At 38.0% G+C, this 18,924-nt stretch overlaps 1 protein-coding gene, 1 long non-coding RNA gene and 1 pseudogene across 7 annotated transcripts; 2 read left to right on the forward strand and 1 right to left on the reverse strand.

Moving 5' to 3' along the window:
• Positions 1-2,175: 2,175 nt before the first annotated feature.
• Positions 2,176-5,524, reverse strand: LOC149014189 (F-box/kelch-repeat protein At3g61590 pseudogene; annotated as a pseudogene). 3 transcript variants are annotated; one of them, XR_016174102.1, is made up of 2 exons: positions 5,443-5,524; positions 2,176-3,506 (listed from the first exon to the last, which is right to left on the reverse strand). The product of XR_016174102.1 is annotated as an F-box/kelch-repeat protein At3g61590 pseudogene, transcript variant X3 (transcript). The 3 variants fall into 3 exon arrangements; XR_016174100.1 differs by lacking the exon at positions 5,443-5,524 and adding an exon at positions 4,851-5,292; XR_016174101.1 differs by lacking the exon at positions 5,443-5,524 and adding an exon at positions 4,851-5,292 and having other exon boundaries at positions 2,176-3,550.
• A 2,510-nt stretch (positions 5,525-8,034) lies between these two features.
• On the forward strand, positions 8,035-13,845 carry LOC149014190 (uncharacterized). Its single transcript, XR_016174074.1, has 3 exons — positions 8,035-8,391; positions 12,539-12,622; positions 12,754-13,845. It is a non-coding gene; the product is annotated as an uncharacterized LOC149014190 (long non-coding RNA).
• A 118-nt stretch (positions 13,846-13,963) lies between these two features.
• On the forward strand, positions 13,964-18,762 carry LOC149014191 (acidic endochitinase-like). 3 transcript variants are annotated; one of them, XM_089158716.1, is made up of 2 exons: positions 13,964-15,208; positions 18,091-18,762. In XM_089158716.1, the coding sequence occupies exons 1-2, from the start codon at positions 14,305-14,307 to the stop codon at positions 18,186-18,188; spliced, it is 1,002 nt and encodes a 333-aa protein (XP_089014842.1). In that variant the 5' UTR covers positions 13,964-14,304; the 3' UTR covers positions 18,189-18,762. The 3 variants fall into 3 exon arrangements, with proteins under 3 accessions (XP_089014842.1, XP_089014843.1, XP_089014846.1); XM_089158717.1 differs by lacking the exon at positions 18,091-18,762 and adding an exon at positions 17,869-18,030; XM_089158720.1 differs by lacking the exon at positions 18,091-18,762 and having other exon boundaries at positions 13,966-16,667.
• Positions 18,763-18,924: the final 162 nt, after the last annotated feature.

Raw genomic sequence — 18,924 nt, forward strand, 5'->3', positions numbered from 1 at the left:
TGATTTTTTTATATATATTTTGATATTTTTTTATCCCTAAAATTAATCTTACAGCAACTTAGACAACCATGAAAAGTCATAAAAAAAAAAAAACCCGAAAAAACGGAGGAAGGTGGCATTGCAGGAAAAAGATAAATTGCTTAATATATAAAAACAAAAATCTTCTAAGAGATGAATTTTTTTTTTTTTTTGGTTACTTTGGTAAATCTAAAGTTTGTTTTAGTTAGTTTTTTTAATTGAAAAGTAATTATCAGCCTGAAAATAGTATTATGTTTCATAATTAGTGTCGTTTAGCTTTTAACCCTTCCCTGCTTTTACCCCAGAAAAAGGAAAAGGAGAAAGAATAAAAAATAAGAAAGACAATAATACCTGTGGACCTGCAACTCTGCAAGTATGAACTCTAATTGTTGTGAGTTGTGCACAAAAATGGATTAAATTTTATCTCTTAGTACGGGAGGTACAAAGTACCCCTAAGCAACAAGACAACCTTATTTTTTTTGAAATTATATTCTCCCTCGGTTTGGCCTTGTTTATATAATTAGTGTGGAGAAAAACCAAGGCTGATTGAAATTCTTTAGTACAGTTCTTGTTCTTTGAAGGCGTTGTCATATCTTCTTTTCAAAATTTTTCTTTGGTTAAAAATCAGTTTTTGTGAGGAATTTCTTAGTTTGTAATTTTTTTAAGAGTCTGTAATGGGCTTGTCTGTTCCTTAGCCTGCAAAGCTCTCACTCTCTCTAACTGCTTTTCTCTCCATGATTGCAAGAGTTGTTTTTTTTTTTTTACGACTTTCTCCTAGTTTTGAATGGAAAAAAAATTCTGAAAAAAAAATTCTTTTATTCTATTTTGTAGTTTTTTTACTATAAGAAATGCTAATATTTTGTTTCTTTAATGAAAAAATTGCAATGGTGGTGATTTTGCATTATGCATAATCCCATGGGAGACCTAGCATAGTTCACATAAGCCGTTAGCAACTCAAGCGCCAAGATTAGGTCAAAAACACATAATTGCCCAATGTGAGAAACTGTCAAGCGTCTGCTAGCGACTCATGCTCAGGTAAAACTACCAAATGGTAATAGTGGCCTTCACAACTTGACCAAGGGATGCTCTGCAACCTGGGCTTAAGAACTTTTACAGAAGCTATCAGACAGTTGATGTTTTTTGTGGACATTTTGAACATGGGTTTGATGATAACCTTTTGAAAATGATATAAAAGTCAACTTTTGACAGATTAGTTTTCTTTCTGTACAGAGACAGAGTGATTTAACATTTGACAGTGAATTTTGAACAGAAACAGAGTGATTTAACATTTGACACTAGAGAGGCAAAAGAACCAAACAGACAGTGGTGCTGGATTTCAACTTGGTGGCAGTTGAGGCTTGACATGAATTTCTAATCAACTATAACGTTTCTGACACTGGCATTAATAACACAGTGATTTCCATTTTCTGCTTTTTCGCTTTCCCTAATTGGTATTACCCAGCTGTTTAATTCACGCAACCATCCCCCAACAAAAAAAAAAATTTGAAAGGCTGCATTTTCCTGCAACTCTGATCAAAATTTCACTCGACTACCAATCAAAAGATACTTACCAAATGAAATGAGAAAGATCCAGCTTTTAACAAACAGGAAGAGATAAAAGATCAAAGAACTTTTAGGATCTATCCAACAAATGGGGTTTGAAATCCCAAAACATTTAAAACGCCTCTTTACTGAGAGCTGTAAGTCAACTCTCTCTTCTCATTCACTGTCGCCTGAATCAAAATTGTTCTCCAGGTGACAAACAATTAACTCTCCCTAGTCCACCAAGAGAAAAAAAATACTTCAAGTAAGCTTATCACCACCCATCAAAACTTTCCTTTCTTGGACTGTAGAGAGGTAAAAGCAAGAGATAGCCTAATACAGTATAAACTTTTCAGCATTAGAAGAGGGTTGAGGAACTCCAAACACAGTAAACTTCAATGTAAAACCAGACAGAAAGCAAAAGATGCAGAATCAGGATATTCAGTGAAACTTTTTCTTTTGGATTGCAGAGATAAATGCAAAATATCAGTCAACTATATACAAGGTACCAAAAATCTCAAATTTCAAATCTTCCCATGATACCTCCTGAGAATTACAATTTATGATTCATGAACAAGCAAAAACCCCTAACCAAAAAGTTCATCTTCATCTTCATCTTCTGTAGACTTTGCTAGCAACTTCAATTCATATTAACCTAAAATGGGGAACATTAATTTTCAACACAAGGATTAAACAAAAAGAGAACAGGTCCAGAATCAGGGAGCAACTTCGAGCCTAGGTTCAAAGCAAAAACCAGTGAAGAGCTGAAGTGGGAATCTCTTTGTCACAGGGCACTTCTGTGACCATTTCCATTGCTTCTGGTTCATATCAAACACAAGGAGAGCAGGAGCACCATAGCTCTGGATGTAGATGAGATCATCAGTTCCACTACTGGCAAAGACTTCGTCAAACTCTCCAAATCCTTGAAAGAACTTGTGGGGCATCCTAGAGATCTCTTGCCACTCTTTTCCATTCAAAACCCAAATGCCAATCCCCTTTATTATGTCTGGTCGATCTGGTTTACCAATCCCACCCACCATTACCAACTTATCCTGAAGGTTCATTAGGCGGCCACAGGTGAGAGAGCAGGGCACCAGAATCCGTTCTAGCTTACAATGGGAAGATCGGCTAGAGAGATCATACAAAATCAGGCTGTGGCGGTCAAGCAAACCCATGCCACCTCCAGTTGAGTAAACCAAGAAGTACAGAACACCATCACAGATCACACTCTCGTCGCCTCCTCTCCACCCCGTCAAAGTATCTCTAGCAGAAGTCACCCATGTCATAGCTTCTGAGTCATAGACATCGATCGAGAGATCCCACTGGTAGAAATTACCAGGAATTTGCTTGGATTTTGCAATTGCAACAGTGTAACTGTGAGATATCCTATTAACTGAGACTGCAAGAGCACTGTAGTCAGAATACTTCAAACCTGGAGGTTCATCAAGCTTTTTACATGCTTTCGTGATAGGGTTACAAACAAATAGCTGGCTCCTACTCTCGTTATCCATGAAGCAGATCAACCCACAAGAAGAAGCAATAAACCAGTTAGATGTCTCAATGCGGGGTAGCTCCAAACCGTACCATTTTCGAAGGATTGGGTCATAAGCATATCCTACCGGTTCATCAGAGCTGGTAAACATGAAGTACCAAGGTTTCTGGGTTAAAACATTTAACCTTCGCGAATTTATAATCTCATTCCATCTTTTACACACACAACCTGCTCTAAAGATACTAGCAATGGGAAGATAGGCAAGGATACGTTCCAATAAGTCATCAGGGAGAATAAAATCTTTGGAAATCATTGGGTTTGCATTATTGCTTTCATCGCCAACCTCAGATTCCGACTCAAACTCTGATATATCTGTAGATTTCCACCCGATGTCATCAAAGCAGTCAGTGATCCATGATGTTTCTTCCTCCATGACCAATAAAGTGGAAATACCCTGAACAAAAGGATAAGAAAATGGTAAGAAATGCCCAAAGCATCCTACCAATAACAAAACAAACACATTGAGATGGATCAGAAAAATTGAAGTCATGAACATTATACTGAACTAAGAAAACTTAAGAAGGCAGAGACCTCCTAAATACAACCATCAACTTCAGATAGTATTTGGATCAGGGAAAAATATAGTGAAAAAGCTAAAGTAACAGGGGGAAGAAACACCATATGAGATGCTGTGCATATTATTCTTCCATAGTTTCCTAAAATACTTGATTCTGAATCTACAAAAGCATTAAGCACCACCTTAAAGATTTACTGCGGTGTTATTGAAGTACATAATTACACCCTAACAATATTTTGGCCAAGCCATAGCCTAGTTGAGCTGACATAGAACACCTGGATAACAGGAAAACTACCAAACAAATGCTCCCATAACAACATCCCCCAAATACACACACACAAAATAAAATATATGTAGCTTTAACATCAAAACCCCTCATTTCGGGGCTATTGAATGTTCGATAAACCAAGTTCACCTGCAAACGATTCAAGTTAAGCTGACCAGGGGTGCTCTTAAAAAAAAATGAGATAACTGGATTACAACAATTAGAAAACCCCAGAGAGGAATTCACAATCTAACTGCAAAATATCTATAACAGAAATGCAGGTGAAAAATCAAATGTCCAGATATTTGCGATATACGCTCTGAGAAGGAAATATATGCTCTGAGAAGGAACAGAAAAATATCCCCCCAAAAAAATAATACAGTAGTTCAGATTTTTTTTCCTAGTGAAAAAAGAAAAAGGGAAAAAAACAAGTGAGAGACTCGATGTATTTTTGGCGAATATATACAATGAGATTCTATTGAAAAAATAAAATAAGACCAACAACTAATGAAAAACCAAAAGCCAGAGCTCCACTAAATCAAAACTCAATTCCAGACCCCTAGTTTAAGAACAACTAATGAAAGAAGAGAAGAATCACACTGAAACAACAAATGTCACATAACCCATATCAAAACTCAATGGGCCAGACAAAGAAACATTAGGCGAATGAGTGAGACAGAGAAGGAAAAAATACCGAACCTTCGACTAGAAATTTAAAAAGGGGAAAACAAGCACTCTTCCATTACCAGGAGATGAAACAAACCCTAAAAGCAACTCTTACAGAGAAATATTAGGTAGGGGTACTGGAACACGGAAACCCAACTATTGAACATTGGGAAGAGCACCCAGCTTATAATAGAAGAACCCCAATTGAAAACAGAGAATATCACCAAAAAGAAGAAGAAGAAAATAATCAAAATCTAAAAATAAGGAGAACAGTGAAAAGATGAATAAACCTGGCTGGAAAAACAGCAGTTCCCACAATCTTCCCTTCTTGTATTGAGATCAGAAGGAGCCTTCCTATATGTAAATAAAAAATTTCCAGATTTTGCCAAGAAGAAGAGTTGCAAATAGGGAGTATTACAGAGAACCCAGTTCCGTTTTCCTGAAAAACATCAAGAACAGACATGGGAATGTGAAGGGTAGCTCTGCATTTATCCTTTCAATGAGAGACTCGGAGTAGATAAAGCCACAGCGATCCATTTGTTTAGGCTTTCTTAAAGGGCGAGATGACATATGTTGTTTTCTTCCCAATGAAACAAAACGACAGACGATGAGGTGAGGCTTAGAAATGGAAGCGGATTTTATAGGGTTGTCTGCACATTAGAGAGAGAAAGAGAGAGAGAAGGGACTGTTTTGGTGAAGCGTAGAGACAAAAGACTATTGGAAATTGGAATAGCTTGCTTGGTGATGAGGTATTAGGCATTGAGGTTTTATTAATTTAGCATTTTGGCTTTCTTAATGATTAACACAAATCTATTGGGTATTTGGACGCACTGAAAATAAATGGAAATATAATACTATCTGTTCATGTTTTGGAATTTTCACCTTTTTTTTGGGTAAAGATGTTCTGGAATTCCCAGGCTCTGGCTCTACTCACCACTCACTCTACAATTAAAAAATAATAAGAAGAAGAAAACCAAAAAGAAGGTGGAATTGCTGTCTTGCTCATCAGTCCATTTCTGCTCCCTTCACTTCTCTTACATCCCTCCCTTCCATTCCATCACTCCCATCTTTTTCTTTTGTCTTTTTCTGTTTTTTTCAAGTCATATTGCTTTTATTTGTTCTTAGTTTCTTGTCTCCTTCCACCCACCCTTCTCTCTCTTAGCTTCAAAGTATTGGTTGGGTTTCCCCTACTCTCCATTTTTCTTCATTTTGTTTTAAGGCTTCCATAAGTCTAATAGAAAGCTGCCCAAAAGGTCAAGAGGTCATGGGCCATTGAATAAACTCCTTTATAGGTTCTTTGCTTAATTGGAAAGGAAAGAGTCTAAATCCTCTATGTTTGGACAAAATCTTCAGCGACTAGAGGAACATTCTGTTCGGATACAAAGGATTTACGTTAAAAAGAAAGACACAATGTTCCCTTCAATCCTTTGATTATCTTGATTTTTTTAGGTTCAATTTTCAAAATGGAGTCCAGATCAGTTCTCTGTCAATAGAAAAATACGTGGCTCTCATTACACTTTTTTATTATATAATAATAATGGAATCCATTGAAATTTCTATCTCTAATTTATTTTATCAATATTAAAAGTAGGGTGCATTCATCCCTCGTCTACCTAACTTGATTCTCAAGTCATATTCAATCCATGCAGCCTCTGTCGTCTCTGTTTCATGTCACAAACAAATAAATGAAGTCATTTTTGCTTGTGAAGGAAGCTGTTTCAACGGGATCAATCAGTTGGTTTGGATAATTTCAAACTACGCTTGGAGGAAGGGAATCTGAATGAACCGAAATAAACCCAAAAAAATAAAGCTAAATTTAGATTTGAAAAAGCTTTGGTTTTCATTTTTATGCTTTCAAAAATTGATGTGGACATATAGAATGAGAACTAAAATGACCAGAATTCTGGTAATGTGTTTTTTGTGTCATTCAAATGGACAATGCTAATGGACACACAACTTGGGCAACAACTCTTTCCAGCCAATCTTTCAATATTCAACTGCTACCTTAATCATTTTTTCCTTCTTTTAATATTTCTAGAAACCCATTTTCAAACACTTGTTTTCAGTCTTAAGTCATCAGTGGTGGCTAAGGAATTTGAAATTGAAGCCCATATCCTTTATTTCCTATTCTAATGATGTCAAATGGTTTGGTTTAGTTTGGGTAAAAAAATAACATCAATAGATTGAACTTGAACGTGTTGTTCTTGGACGTAATGAAAGGCAATAGAATACTTATCTTAGCATGAGACCAAGGTGACCATTTTCAAGCACTATATGGTTTATAAAAAAAAAAAAAAAGCACTATATGTGAATTTTATATCTAAAAACATAATCAATTGAGTTGAGTTTATTATCATCTAACTGCAATTCATTGGAGTTTCGGTTTAGATTATACTTGTAGGTGTCCCATATCTTTCCTTTTCCAAAACTCATCAAATCTTCCCTCCATTGCATTGGATCATAAGGTTGAGACATCTACATCCACCAAGGAATCATCTAAACTACTATTGATTAATTTAAGTATTTCTTAATAAAATTTAATGTTTTTAGATTTAATGGATTGGATTCAAATTTGAAACTAAGAGGATTTTTGTTTACTTTTCGTTTGTTGCTTGTTCATTATGAATTGAACTCTTCAGTGAAAACCAAACCGGCTGAAACCCTCGACTTAGACAAGCTTGAGGATGCTTTCTATGGTGTGGACCTAAAGATGCTTTTGTTTGTTTGATGGAATAGAAGAGAGGGAATAAAAAGAATTGAAAAAAATAACTATTTTCAATGAAATTCCAAAGTATGATTTGTTTGGTTTAATATAGTGAAAAAAATGAGTTTATTGAAATGGCATGGCAGCTTTTGTCTTTTTTCAAAATCTAACATCTGTAAGATTGTAGATCACCTTCTCAAGGGTACAATGTGCTCTATCATGCTTCTCCACCACTGGGGCCCACATGGATCCCACTAAGAGTCTTATATTTGATTAGTTTATTAATATTTATAGGGCCTCACTATTATTGTGTAGTGGGGAAGTATTCAATGAAACACGTTAGGGATTTTGTTTCGAAGCTAGTGATACAATCCCCTTGATTGGGGTGGAAACTAAATTACTAATATACGCCACCGAGTAGGTGATAACCCAAGTCCTCCATGTGCGGGCGGGTCTTAACTAACCCATCATTGGTAATTTTTTATATTTAATCACAATCTTGACTAGTAAATAAACATCAACCTTTTGATGTGAAGGTTGATGTGATATTAAGACAAACGTCGCACATCTATAAAGAAATGATGATCGATTTCTGATGAGAAATAGACTGAATAAATTTTATTATTTTTAGTGGGAGTCGGACTTTGTGAAAAAGAGAGAAAAATAATAAAAATAGGACCTACATCATTAACAAGTTTATATAATATTTTATCTTTCTCTTTATTAATGGGTCCCACGTTTTTTTTTTCACCCATTGATCTTTCAAGCAAACGAGAGGGGGCAACGAGAGACTGACTAGTTTTCTATTGCGATTTGCGATTTCCTGTGTTCATGGTCTGCTAACCGTTCTCGTGTCTACGCGAGAGAGAAATGGCAGCAACACCGTTAATGCCTCAAAATGCAATGCTTGGAAACCCTATTTCAGATGGAAACCCAGAGCCACCACCACCTCCAGGGACTGACATGATCAGTATCTGCTCTAGGGATCAGTTATGGTTGAATGCTTACTCTCTCATCGCAATCTCGTGTGTGATTTACTTTGCTCTGTCACCTTTCTACGATTGGAGCTGCAACAGTGAACAGTTGAGGACGCGTGCCACACACCCACAGCATATTTCTCTCCTCTTGTAAGATTCCACCATATTCCTCTTCTGTGAGTATTAATTCATTTGATGAAGGAAAATCTTGAAGTTGTAACATTTGGTTTTTGCTTTTGTTTTTTTTTTCTTCATTTTTTCTGTCAGACTTTCGTTTCCATTTTTTTTAGCAGGTCTGTCATGCGAAAATCTTTTTGATTTTCCATTTGCCATAGCACTTGTAGGTTTTAGCTTGAAATGAACTGATTCGCCAACTTGGTCTTAGCCTATCCGTTTATTAGGCAAATTAATTTTTTTTTCTCTTCCTTTTGCGACAACAATCGAAGGATATTGCTTGACATGAGCTTATTCAGTCGCTTAATGTGCCAAATTATTTTCACTTACTGAACATTCTGGTACATTTGATACTATAATGGTAAGAAAGGGGATACATTACTGCTATATGTGATCTGAAATTTTAATTTCCTGGCCAAGATAATTATTCATATAAAACACATAAATAAATAAATCCAAGGCTAAATAAGCTAGATGTTCTTGGACTACAGATTGTGGTAAATCCCAAGTTGGCAGAGGCTGTGCAAGTTTATACAATTGACAAATCCGGCTAGTTTGAAATCCTCAACATGTTAATTTATCTAACTCTCCTATGAAAACTAGTGACTTATGAGTCAAAATGATGCAATCCAGGTTCAAAGTCTTAGGCTCCAAGCTACAATAATGCGACTCCAGCTAAATTCAATTCATTTGTTCTCTTCTAATTGGATAAGTAACATGAGTGCATATAAATTCAAAGATTTCAACCCAAGACAGGAACAGGATATAAAAACTTGGTTCATCTAGGAAACTTAAAATGAAGCTGTCTCCTATGTAATCTACCCTGAAAATAAAACATGATTTATGAAAATACTACAGCATTGTCTCTTGCCAACCCTTGTTGGTCCAAAAACTTAGGTTGGGCTGGTTCTGTCCTGCCATGGTGATGCCACTGCACCATATATGTTTCTGAACTGTAGGGACTGGAATTTGCAAATAGGTACAGCCGCTGCGAGTAGGAGTTAAGGGTAACCTGTTTCTTGTCTGCCTGGTTTATTTTGGCAGCTCTTTGAACAAAGGCCTAGGTTAAGCTGATTCCTCAACCTATTGGATGGAATCACTCAAAAGACAAACAGCGACTGTACTATCTTTCATCAATCCAACAGACCTGCAAAGCAAACCATACCTGCTGACTCAATACAGAGAAATTCTGAGAGTTAGATGGGTTATTATCTAAATTGTTTACTTGGTTTACATAGCTATTGAACGGAAAGTGGACCCTACTCGTACAATCAAACTACTTCAGCTCCAATGGAGTCTAGGTAATCAGTACTCATAGATCGGCTCGACCACCAGTTGCTAAATATAACCAGTGGATACAGAATATGTTAGTAGGTCATGAATACTACTTATCCTGATGTTGAAAAAACACATTCTAGAGGTCAATGTGTGTTTCCAGAGCTTGAGGGGGGAAGGCAATCCTTTAGTTCCAAAAACAATGTCAAATATTACTAGACCTGAAAGGTGGACTTACAAACAGAAGTCTCTGCACAGCCCTTAGAAAGTAAGGACGTGGAACAATTGTAGATTATCCAGATGGACAGCCTCCAAATATGTCGTTTCTCTTTGGACTTAGAATTTGGAGTGAATTCTGATGAGGTCAAAACTGTTCAAGCCTAGGAGGCTTTGTATTGGGCCACGTATGGGTTCTATGTGCCTTGGTTAGATTGTTTATGGGTTATTTGTTGTGTTAAGCATTAATTACTTTGTATTGGACCACGCATGAGTTCTATGTGCCTTGGTTCGATTGTTTATGGGTTATTTGTTGTGTTAGGCATTAATTACAATTCCATTCAGTGGAGGTGAAGTGGGTATACAGCATGAGTAGACAGTGTTTGGGTTAGATTATGATATTGATAGGCAAATATAGAATTCTGTTTTGAGTCTATCTCCTTTATTCAATGTGTTACTGATTAGGAGTCATTTTATGAGTCTATTCAGCAATGTCAAAATCACATAGCACATTCAAAGGACCCCTCGGCGACCTGGCGGTAACTTAGAGTGAGATTGGTGATCTTTCTAGCTTCAAGAGAGCTCGTATTCTCACATGAGAACTTCTTTTAACTTCATTCAAGACTTAACTCTTGCTTTTTCAGTAGATTAACCTGGCAGCCTCTTCCTTCAAATCCTTTTGTCCTAGGGTTTTAAAGATAGGTGGAAGAGAGAGGAAAACTGAAGTAGAATACTCAAACCATAGAGCTTTAGTACCAAGTTGGAACTGAGGAGATGAAGATGAGAAAGAGAGGGGGATGAGAGACAAAGAGAGGAGGAGAAGAAGAAGAAGACAAGGATATGGGAGAGTTTGGTGGAGTAGCTGGTAGAGTATTCTCAGCTCTGCCATATATTTGCTCCCTTAGCTTAGGTTCCAAATTACATATTTGCGCCCATGCTAATATAAGATAGCAGAGGGAGATTTAAGAAAATAAACACATAACATCAAGTTACAGGCTCACATAGTCACATCACAGTGGACATGCGCCTAAAATTCCTTGTTAATTTTAACATTTTCAGTTAACCATTTACATTCTTATAAAACAGATTAGGGGCCCACCAAAATTTAGGTTAGGAATCCACCAAAGGTCCTCCAAAGTACAAAGAGAATCCAGTCTTCCTCTCAAGAATTCACCTTAGACTTCACCTGGAATCTACACCAGGTAAGCGCCACTGAATCCACAACAAAAATTCAGAAACACTGAAAACTTTATTGCTTCAAATCATTGTGCTGGCCTGAAGGGCTTACATATACTGTGAACTAGTAAAGCTAAAGTTTTAAAGTCCTTTTAATTTTATAGTCTAGTTAGGAGTCTTTAAATACAAAATTGTAACCAACAAAAAGTTCAAATCAAATGGATGAGCCATGGGTTTTGTTTATTGTTATGATCGTGGTATGATAGCGTAGTGGATAGGGACATCTGTTTTTTCTCCTTTTTCCTGTCTTCTCTGGTGATTCTTCTCTATCTGTTACTTTGTTTTGCTATTCTTATTGGTGCATTGTACTAGGTCTTCAACTCTTCTTGGCTTGTTATCTTTTGTTCCCCTTAATATTGCTTTACTTATTACTGATATTTCCTTCCCTGGGTATGGAAGAAGCTGTTAGAAATTACTAGCTACCAATCCTTAAGATTGTAGGCATCACCTAGAGTGACTCAAGCTCTTCAATCTTACATACCTGATATCCCTTTCTTCTGGAAGTGGAACTAGCAGTCCAGTTAAGAAGATTCCCATAGTCTTATGTATGATTTTTGGTTCCAATTATTGCATGTGCTAGGACTAGTTTCTTGTATGACAACTGATAGAGTTGTCTGGAAGACTAGGACCTGTGCAGCTACTTTGAATTCATGTCTCTTCTGTTATGTTTAATTTTACTACTGTTATTCCTCTTGTCTCCTTTGATATAACTTTATAGGATCCATGTAACTGACCCACTTTGAGTTGGAATAAGGTTAAGATTGTTGCTGTTGATGTTCTTGCATTCTTTTACTGTATCTTCTTATTCACTCTTTGCTGCCGTGTATTTGCATTCTTATGCAAAATCCTTTTCTTGGTCATTTTATATCGGGACTATGGAGTATGTTGGGAGAATCATACAGTTGGAGACTCGGAGTCATCATGAGCAATTGTTTTGCCCAAAACCTGTGGACTTTAAAAGAAAAAAAGAAAATCAGAGAGAAGAATCAATTAGGAGCTTGTTACACCCTCTGTTGGTATATTAATGGCATTAAACAATAATATGAACTCTGCATTTGCTATCAATGGATTGTGAGTCGTAATCATCCATCGAGCTTATAACCTGTAAAATCTATCCAAGCCCAATCCAAATGGGGAGAGACTGAGATAGTGGAGGCTCGATAATAATAGTTGGATAGTGCTGGTTGTAGGAAAAGCCAAAACCCAATGCAGAGGGTTTAGAGTACCCTACTTCTCTCCCAAGCCGTTATGAGTGGATAGGTCAAATGCCCAGTTTAACAAATGGAGTTTGTATTTACTTTGTGGTGCACCCTTTGTTGATTTGGAAACTCTTTTCTTTTCGAAGGATCATCAGTATCTCTTTCTAACTCTTTGTCTTGACTTGGAAAACTACTAGGTGGCATTCAATTTCTCACCTCAAAAGCTTACCATGAAGTACAAGCACCTCTACCCAGTGAGCATTTCTCCTATTCCTCCACAGGTGAACCATTGTTAACATATATACTTGGATACAGCATGGGAGGCATCCCGAAAACATACCGGCCGAAGCTGTGTTATTTTCTCCTATTCCTCCACAGGTGAACCATTGTTAATATATTTACTTGGATGCAGCATGGGAGGCATCCCCAAAACATACAGGCCGAAGCTGTGTTATCTGGGACCTCAAATGTTCACCACATAGTACAAGCACCTCTACCAGTGAGCGTTTCTCCTATTCCTCCGCAGGTGAACCATTTTTACATATCTACTCTGATGCAGCATGGGTGGTATCCTCAAAACATACTGGCAAAGCTGTGTTATCTGGGACCATGGTGACCTTTTCATGTTGGCTAAAAGAGTGTTCTTGTTAAGTTTTTCACCCCTCTCTGCTGAGCTTGAAGCAATTAGGGGCGCTCTAGTATTATCTATCTCTCTTAGTATCTCTCATGTGGCTCTTCACTCTGATTGCCAGGTCGCTATATCAGCCGTTAATTGGCAGATCTGGTCCCTTGATTGGCCAAGCAGTAGCCTGCTAAGAGAGATCTTAAAACTTGTTTCCAGTTTTCAGTTTGTTTTCTTTAAATGTGTTAACAAAGCAAACAATGTCAAGGCAGACTCTGTAGCTAGAGGTTCAAAAAATTCAAACTAGGGTTGGTGGGAGTCCCCCACCCATGTGTTCTTATCTGCCTATAGAATTTCTCCAGAAGACTTTATATGAATCTTTGTTTGACCCAAAAATTAAGGAGGTTTTCATGGAAGAGTGAATATGACATTTATCCTACAATTCCCTGGTCCATAATGGCATGCCAACTTCCTGTTGCTTTTGTTCTTGCTGGCCTCCTTAGCTCCTCATGTGTACTAGTACTCTTGTTCCTAACAATCATTATATGCCAAACAATATTAACGGACCTTTGGTCATGCATATCAAAAGGTATTGTGATTGGGACTCTAAGTATACCATTTCATGGTCAACATGTTTTTTGCATAATATCTGCCACATGATCCGTTGAGGCTTTATACCCAGAAAAAATTTGTTAAGAGGCTCAAAGTTCTACTAGAATTAGTCTTCACGTAGTCAAGGTGCACATAAGTAACTTGGATGAACTTTAGTTTTTTGAAAAAATAAAAAGGTTTCCACACTTCATGGCTCATTTTTTTTTTACATGGGAAGAGAAGGAAAATGTGAAGAGGCAGATTCTACTTGGACAAAGAGTCAGATGTGATTGGTGTTTGTGGTGTTTTAGAAGTCACTTGAAATTTATTAAATTCCAGCAAAAGTGCAAAACATCATTTGCATAAAATAAAAAAATCAATTTTTCTTTAAAATGAACCAACCATGTTTTGAGTGGCTGTAGAATCCGCGTCGGTAGGCACCACCACGCAATACCCAAGCAAGGTTTCTTATAGCAGGATAGCACAGTATGAAGACGAAGTTTACAGGGAAAGGCATGGAAACATGGAATTAAGGGTCAGCTCAGCAACAGGGTCAAAGTCAAGTAAACTTCATTGCAACTTGGAAGGAGCAAGCGGTGCCAACTCCCATTGAATTCACTCTTCAATTTCCTCAGTGGGTATCTATCCCTGGACCTTCTTCCTCCTGCTATAAGAAGGCATCCCTTCCCAACTTGGTTCTCCAACTCCAGTTCAAGTTTCTCTCTGGATTTCCTCTCAGTGCTTGGTAACATGGAAAGCCGCCGAGGAGTCACATTACCCTTGCTTCTTTTCCTCACACTCACACTGCTCTCTCTCATAGGGAAGTCACTCGCTGGTGGAATAGCCATTTATTGGGGCCAGGCCACAAACGAAGGCACCTTAACGCAAACTTGCGCCACAGGCAAGTATGCTTTCGTTAACATAGCTTTCCTGCACATCTTCGGCAACGGCCAAACCCCTCAGATAAACCTTGCCGGTCACTGCAACCCATCTTCAGGTGGCTGCACCGACCGCAGCAGCGGCATAAGGAATTGCCAAAACAGAGGAATCAAAGTTATGCTTTCAATTGGAGGTGGCGCTGGTAGTTACTCCCTCACCTCCTCTCAAGATGCCAAGAACGTCGCCGACTATCTCTGGAACAACTTCCTTGGTGGTAGTTCATCGTCGAGGCCACTCGGTGATGCTGTTTTAGATGGCATAGACTTCGACATTGAAGGTGGGTCGACTCAGCACTATGACGATTTGGCGAGGTACCTATCTGGGTATAGCAAACAGGGGAAGAAGGTGTACTTGACGGCGGCTCCACAATGCCCTTTCCCAGATAGCTGGTTGGGTTCCGCTCTTAACACTGGGCTTTTCGATTATGTTTGGGTTCAATTCTATAACAACCCTAAGGCTTCTTGCCAGTATAGCTCAGGAAATGTAAACGATCTTCTGAGTTCTTGGAGGAAATGGACATCGTCAGTGCCGGCCACCAAGATATTCATGGGGCTACCGGCGGCGGCTACAGGAGCAGCAAAAAGTGGATTTATCCCTCCAAATGTGTTGAATTCTCAGGTACTTCCAGTGATCAAGTCTTCCCCCAAGTATGGAGGTGTGATGCTGTGGAATAAGTATTATGATGATCAGCGTGGATATAGTGATGCAATCAAGGGTAATGTCTGAATATTTAACATACTTTGTTCACTCCAAGATCTAATTGGAATAAAACTAATGGGCATAGCTAACTTAAAGTTGCTATTACACCATGGATGTCTCTGTTTTCCTGCGTTACAAAGCTAAGAATGCTTGTGCCTTCTTCGTTGTTTGTTTTTGTTTTTGTTTTTGTTTATTGGGGAGGGGGGTTTGAGTTTTGGTAAACAGAATGCTTGTCTCTCTTGTGAAATGACGTGAAGGTTCAGCTATGTATGTGTTATTGTGAAATGACCTCTTCACTAAAAATTGTTGGTCATTACGGACATAAGACCTTAGTCTTGAGGACTACATAAAAAATTGCCACCACTATGCCAAAAACACATCCACAAGTTTTTGGTGGAGTAGAAGAGAGACAAAGAGAGGAGGAGAAGAAGAAGAAGACAAGGATATGGGAGATTTGGTGTAGTAGCTGGTAGAGTATTCTCAGCTCTGCCATATATTTGCTCCCTTAGCTTAGGTGCCAACTTACATATTTGCGCCCATGCTAATATACTATAGCGGAGGGAGATTTAAGAAAATAAACACATAACATCAAGTTACAGGCTCACAGAGTCACATCACAGTGGACATGCGCCTAAAATTCCTTGTTAATTTTAACATTTTCAGTTAACCATTTACATTCTTGTAAAACAGATTAGGCGCCCACCAAAACTTTAGGTTGGGAATCCACCAAAGGTCCTCCAAAGTACAAAGAGAATCCAGTCTTCCTCTCAAGAATTCACCTTAAACTTCACCTGGAATCCACTCCACCAGGTAAGCACCACTGAATCCACAACAAAAATTCCGAAACACTGAAAGCTTTATTGCTTCAATTCATTGTGCTGGCCTGAAGGGCTTACATATACTGTGAACTAGTAAAGCTAAAGTTTTAAAGTCTAGTTAGGAGTCTTTAAAAACAAAATTGTAACCAACAAAAAGTTTCAAATTCAAATGGATGAGCCCTGGGTTCTTTTTTATTGGTATGATTGTGGTATGATAGCATAGCAGCTAGTGACATCTGTTTTTTTCTCCTTTTTCCTGTCTTCTCTGGTGATTCTTCTCTATCTGTTACTTTGTTTTGCTATTCTTATTGGTGCATTGTACTAGGTCTTCAACTCTTCTTGGCTTGTTATCTTTTGTTCCCCTTAATATTGCTTTACTTATTGCTGATATTTCCTTCCCTGGGTATGGAAGAAGCTGTTAGAAATTACTAGCTACCAATCCTTAAGATTACTCGCATCACCTAGAGTGACTCAAGCTCTTTAATCTCATACCTGATATCCCTTTCTTCTGGAAGTAGAACTAGCAGTCCAGTTCAGAAGATTCCCATAGTCTTATGTATGATTTTTGGTTCCAATTATTGCATGTGCTAGGAGCAGTTTTGTTGAGTCTGGCTCATGCTTCACATTGTGTTGCCGACGGACACGGAGCCTGTAGAGGATCCACATCTCTTTTGGCCTTGGAGTTTCTTTCAGTTTGGGTTTGGGCCCATGAATAGCTATGGCTTACGGTTTCTAAGCGCATATATATATATATATATTTATTTATTTATTTATTTATTCTTTTGTAACAGAACATTTGTAATAGTTGTTTAAGAAGAATATAGTGAAAACCTAACGCTAGATGTAGCCTCATATTGAGGTGAACAAGGGTAAAATCCGTGTCTCTTTCTTTCTTGTTTTTTGTTCAATTGTGTGTGATTGATCGCTCTAATGCTAACAAGTTTCTTGTGTGACAGCTGATAGAGTTATCTGGAAGACTAGGACCTACTTTGACTTCTTCTCCTATGTCACTTCTGTTATGCTTAATTTTACTACTGTTATTCCTCTTGTCTCCTTTGATATAACCTTATAGGATCCATGTAACTGACCCCCTTTGAGTTGGAATAAGGTTAAGATTGTTGCTGTTCTTGCATTCTTTTACAGTATCTTCTTATCCACTCTTTGCTGCCGTGTATTTGCATTCTTATGCAAAATCCTTTTCTTGGTCATTTTATATCGGAACTATGGAGTACGTTGGGAGAACCATATAGTTGGAGACTCAGAGTCATCATGTGCAATTGTTTTGCCCAAAACCTGTGGACTTCAAACGAATAGAAGAAAATCAGAGAGAAGAATCAATTAGGAGCTTGTTACACCCTCTGTTGGTATATTAATGGCATTGAACAATAACATGAACACTGCATTTGCTGTCAATGGATTGTGAGTCATAATCATCCTTCGAGCTCATAACCTGTAAAATCTATCCAAGGCCAATCCAAATGGGGAGAAACTGAGATGGTGTAGCTCGATAATAATACTTGGATAGTGCTGGTTGTAGGAAAAGACAAAACCCAATGCAGAGGGTTAGGAGTATCCTACTTCTCTTCCAAGCCATTGTGAGTGGGTAGGTCGAATGCCCAGTTTAACAACATAATAACTTGAGTTCGATAATATATTAAATGTGCAGTAAGAATGACTACCTGATTTAATTAGCACATACTACTGGTACTGTAATACCAATCAACTAAATTTTATCATCATTGTCATACATGTAACTAGATGTGATTTTAATTGTTCTAGTATATATTTGATTCTTGGTCTTGTTGGAGAGGCTCTCTAAAGATAGATACCAATGATTTTGCCATTGTGATCATGCCAGGTCTTGTTGGAGAGCCTCTCCTTTTATGATAGATACCAATGATTTTGCCAGTAATTCTCTTCATGATTGGATGGCATTCAATGACACTAGGTTTTTTAACTCACAACAAATGGAGTTTGTATTTACTGTGGTGCACCCTTTGTTGGTTTAGAAACTCTTTTTTTTTCAAAGGATCATCAGTATCTCTTTCTAACTCTTTGTCTTGACTTGACAAACTACTAGGTGGCATTCAATTTCTCACCTCCAAAGCTTACTATGAACTACAAGCACCTCTACCAGTGAGCATTTCTCCTATCCCTCCACAGGTGAACCATTGTTAACATATATACTTGGATGCAGCATGGGAGGCATCCCCAAAACATACTGGCCGAAGCTGTGTTATCTGGGACCTCAAATGTTCTCCACGAAGTACAAGCACCTCTACCAGTGAGCGTTTCTCCTATTCCTCCACAGGTGAACCGTTTTTTACATATCTACTCGGATGCAGCATGGGTGGCATCCTCAAAACATACTGGCAAAGCTGTGTTATCTGGGACGATGGTGACCTTTTTGTGTTGGCTAAAAGAGTGTTCTTGTTAAGTTTTCAGCCCTCTCTGCTGAGCTTGAAGCAATTAGGGGTGCTCTACTATTAGCTAGCTCTCTTAGTATCTCTCATGTGGCTCTTCACTCTGATTGCCAGGTTGCTATATCAGCCCTTAATGGGCAGGTCCGGTCCCTTGATTGGCCAGCCTGCTAAGAGAGATCTTAAAACTTGTTTCCAGTTTTCATTTTGTTTTCTTCAAATGTGTTAACAAAGCAAACAATGTCAAAACAGACTCTCTAGCTAGAGGTTCAAAAAATTCAGACTAGGGTTGGTGTGTGTTCTGTAAATAACTCTTTCATCTGTTTATATGAATCTTTGTTTGACCCAAAATAAGGAGGTTTTCATGGAAGAGTGAATATGACATTTATCCTACGATTCCCTGGTCCATAATGGCATGCGAACTTCCTGTTGCTCTTGCTCTTGCTGGCCTCCTTTGACTTAAAGCTCCTCATGTGTACTTGTATTCTTGTTCC

This window comes from Hakea prostrata, chromosome 6 (genome assembly GCF_041222555.1).
Source record: "Hakea prostrata isolate BN-2017 chromosome 6, UWA_Hpros_2, whole genome shotgun sequence".
Classification (NCBI taxonomy): domain Eukaryota; kingdom Viridiplantae; phylum Streptophyta; class Magnoliopsida; order Proteales; family Proteaceae; genus Hakea; species Hakea prostrata.

Coding starts and splice junctions, on each gene's coding strand:
- LOC149014191 (XM_089158716.1), top strand. CDS start 14,305: ATGGAAAGCCGCCGAGGAGTCACATTACCCTTGCTTCTTTTCCTCACA. Junction 15,209..18,090: donor ATATAGTGATGCAATCAAGG/GTAATGTCTGAA, acceptor ACAAACTACTAG/GTGGCATTCAATTTCTCACC.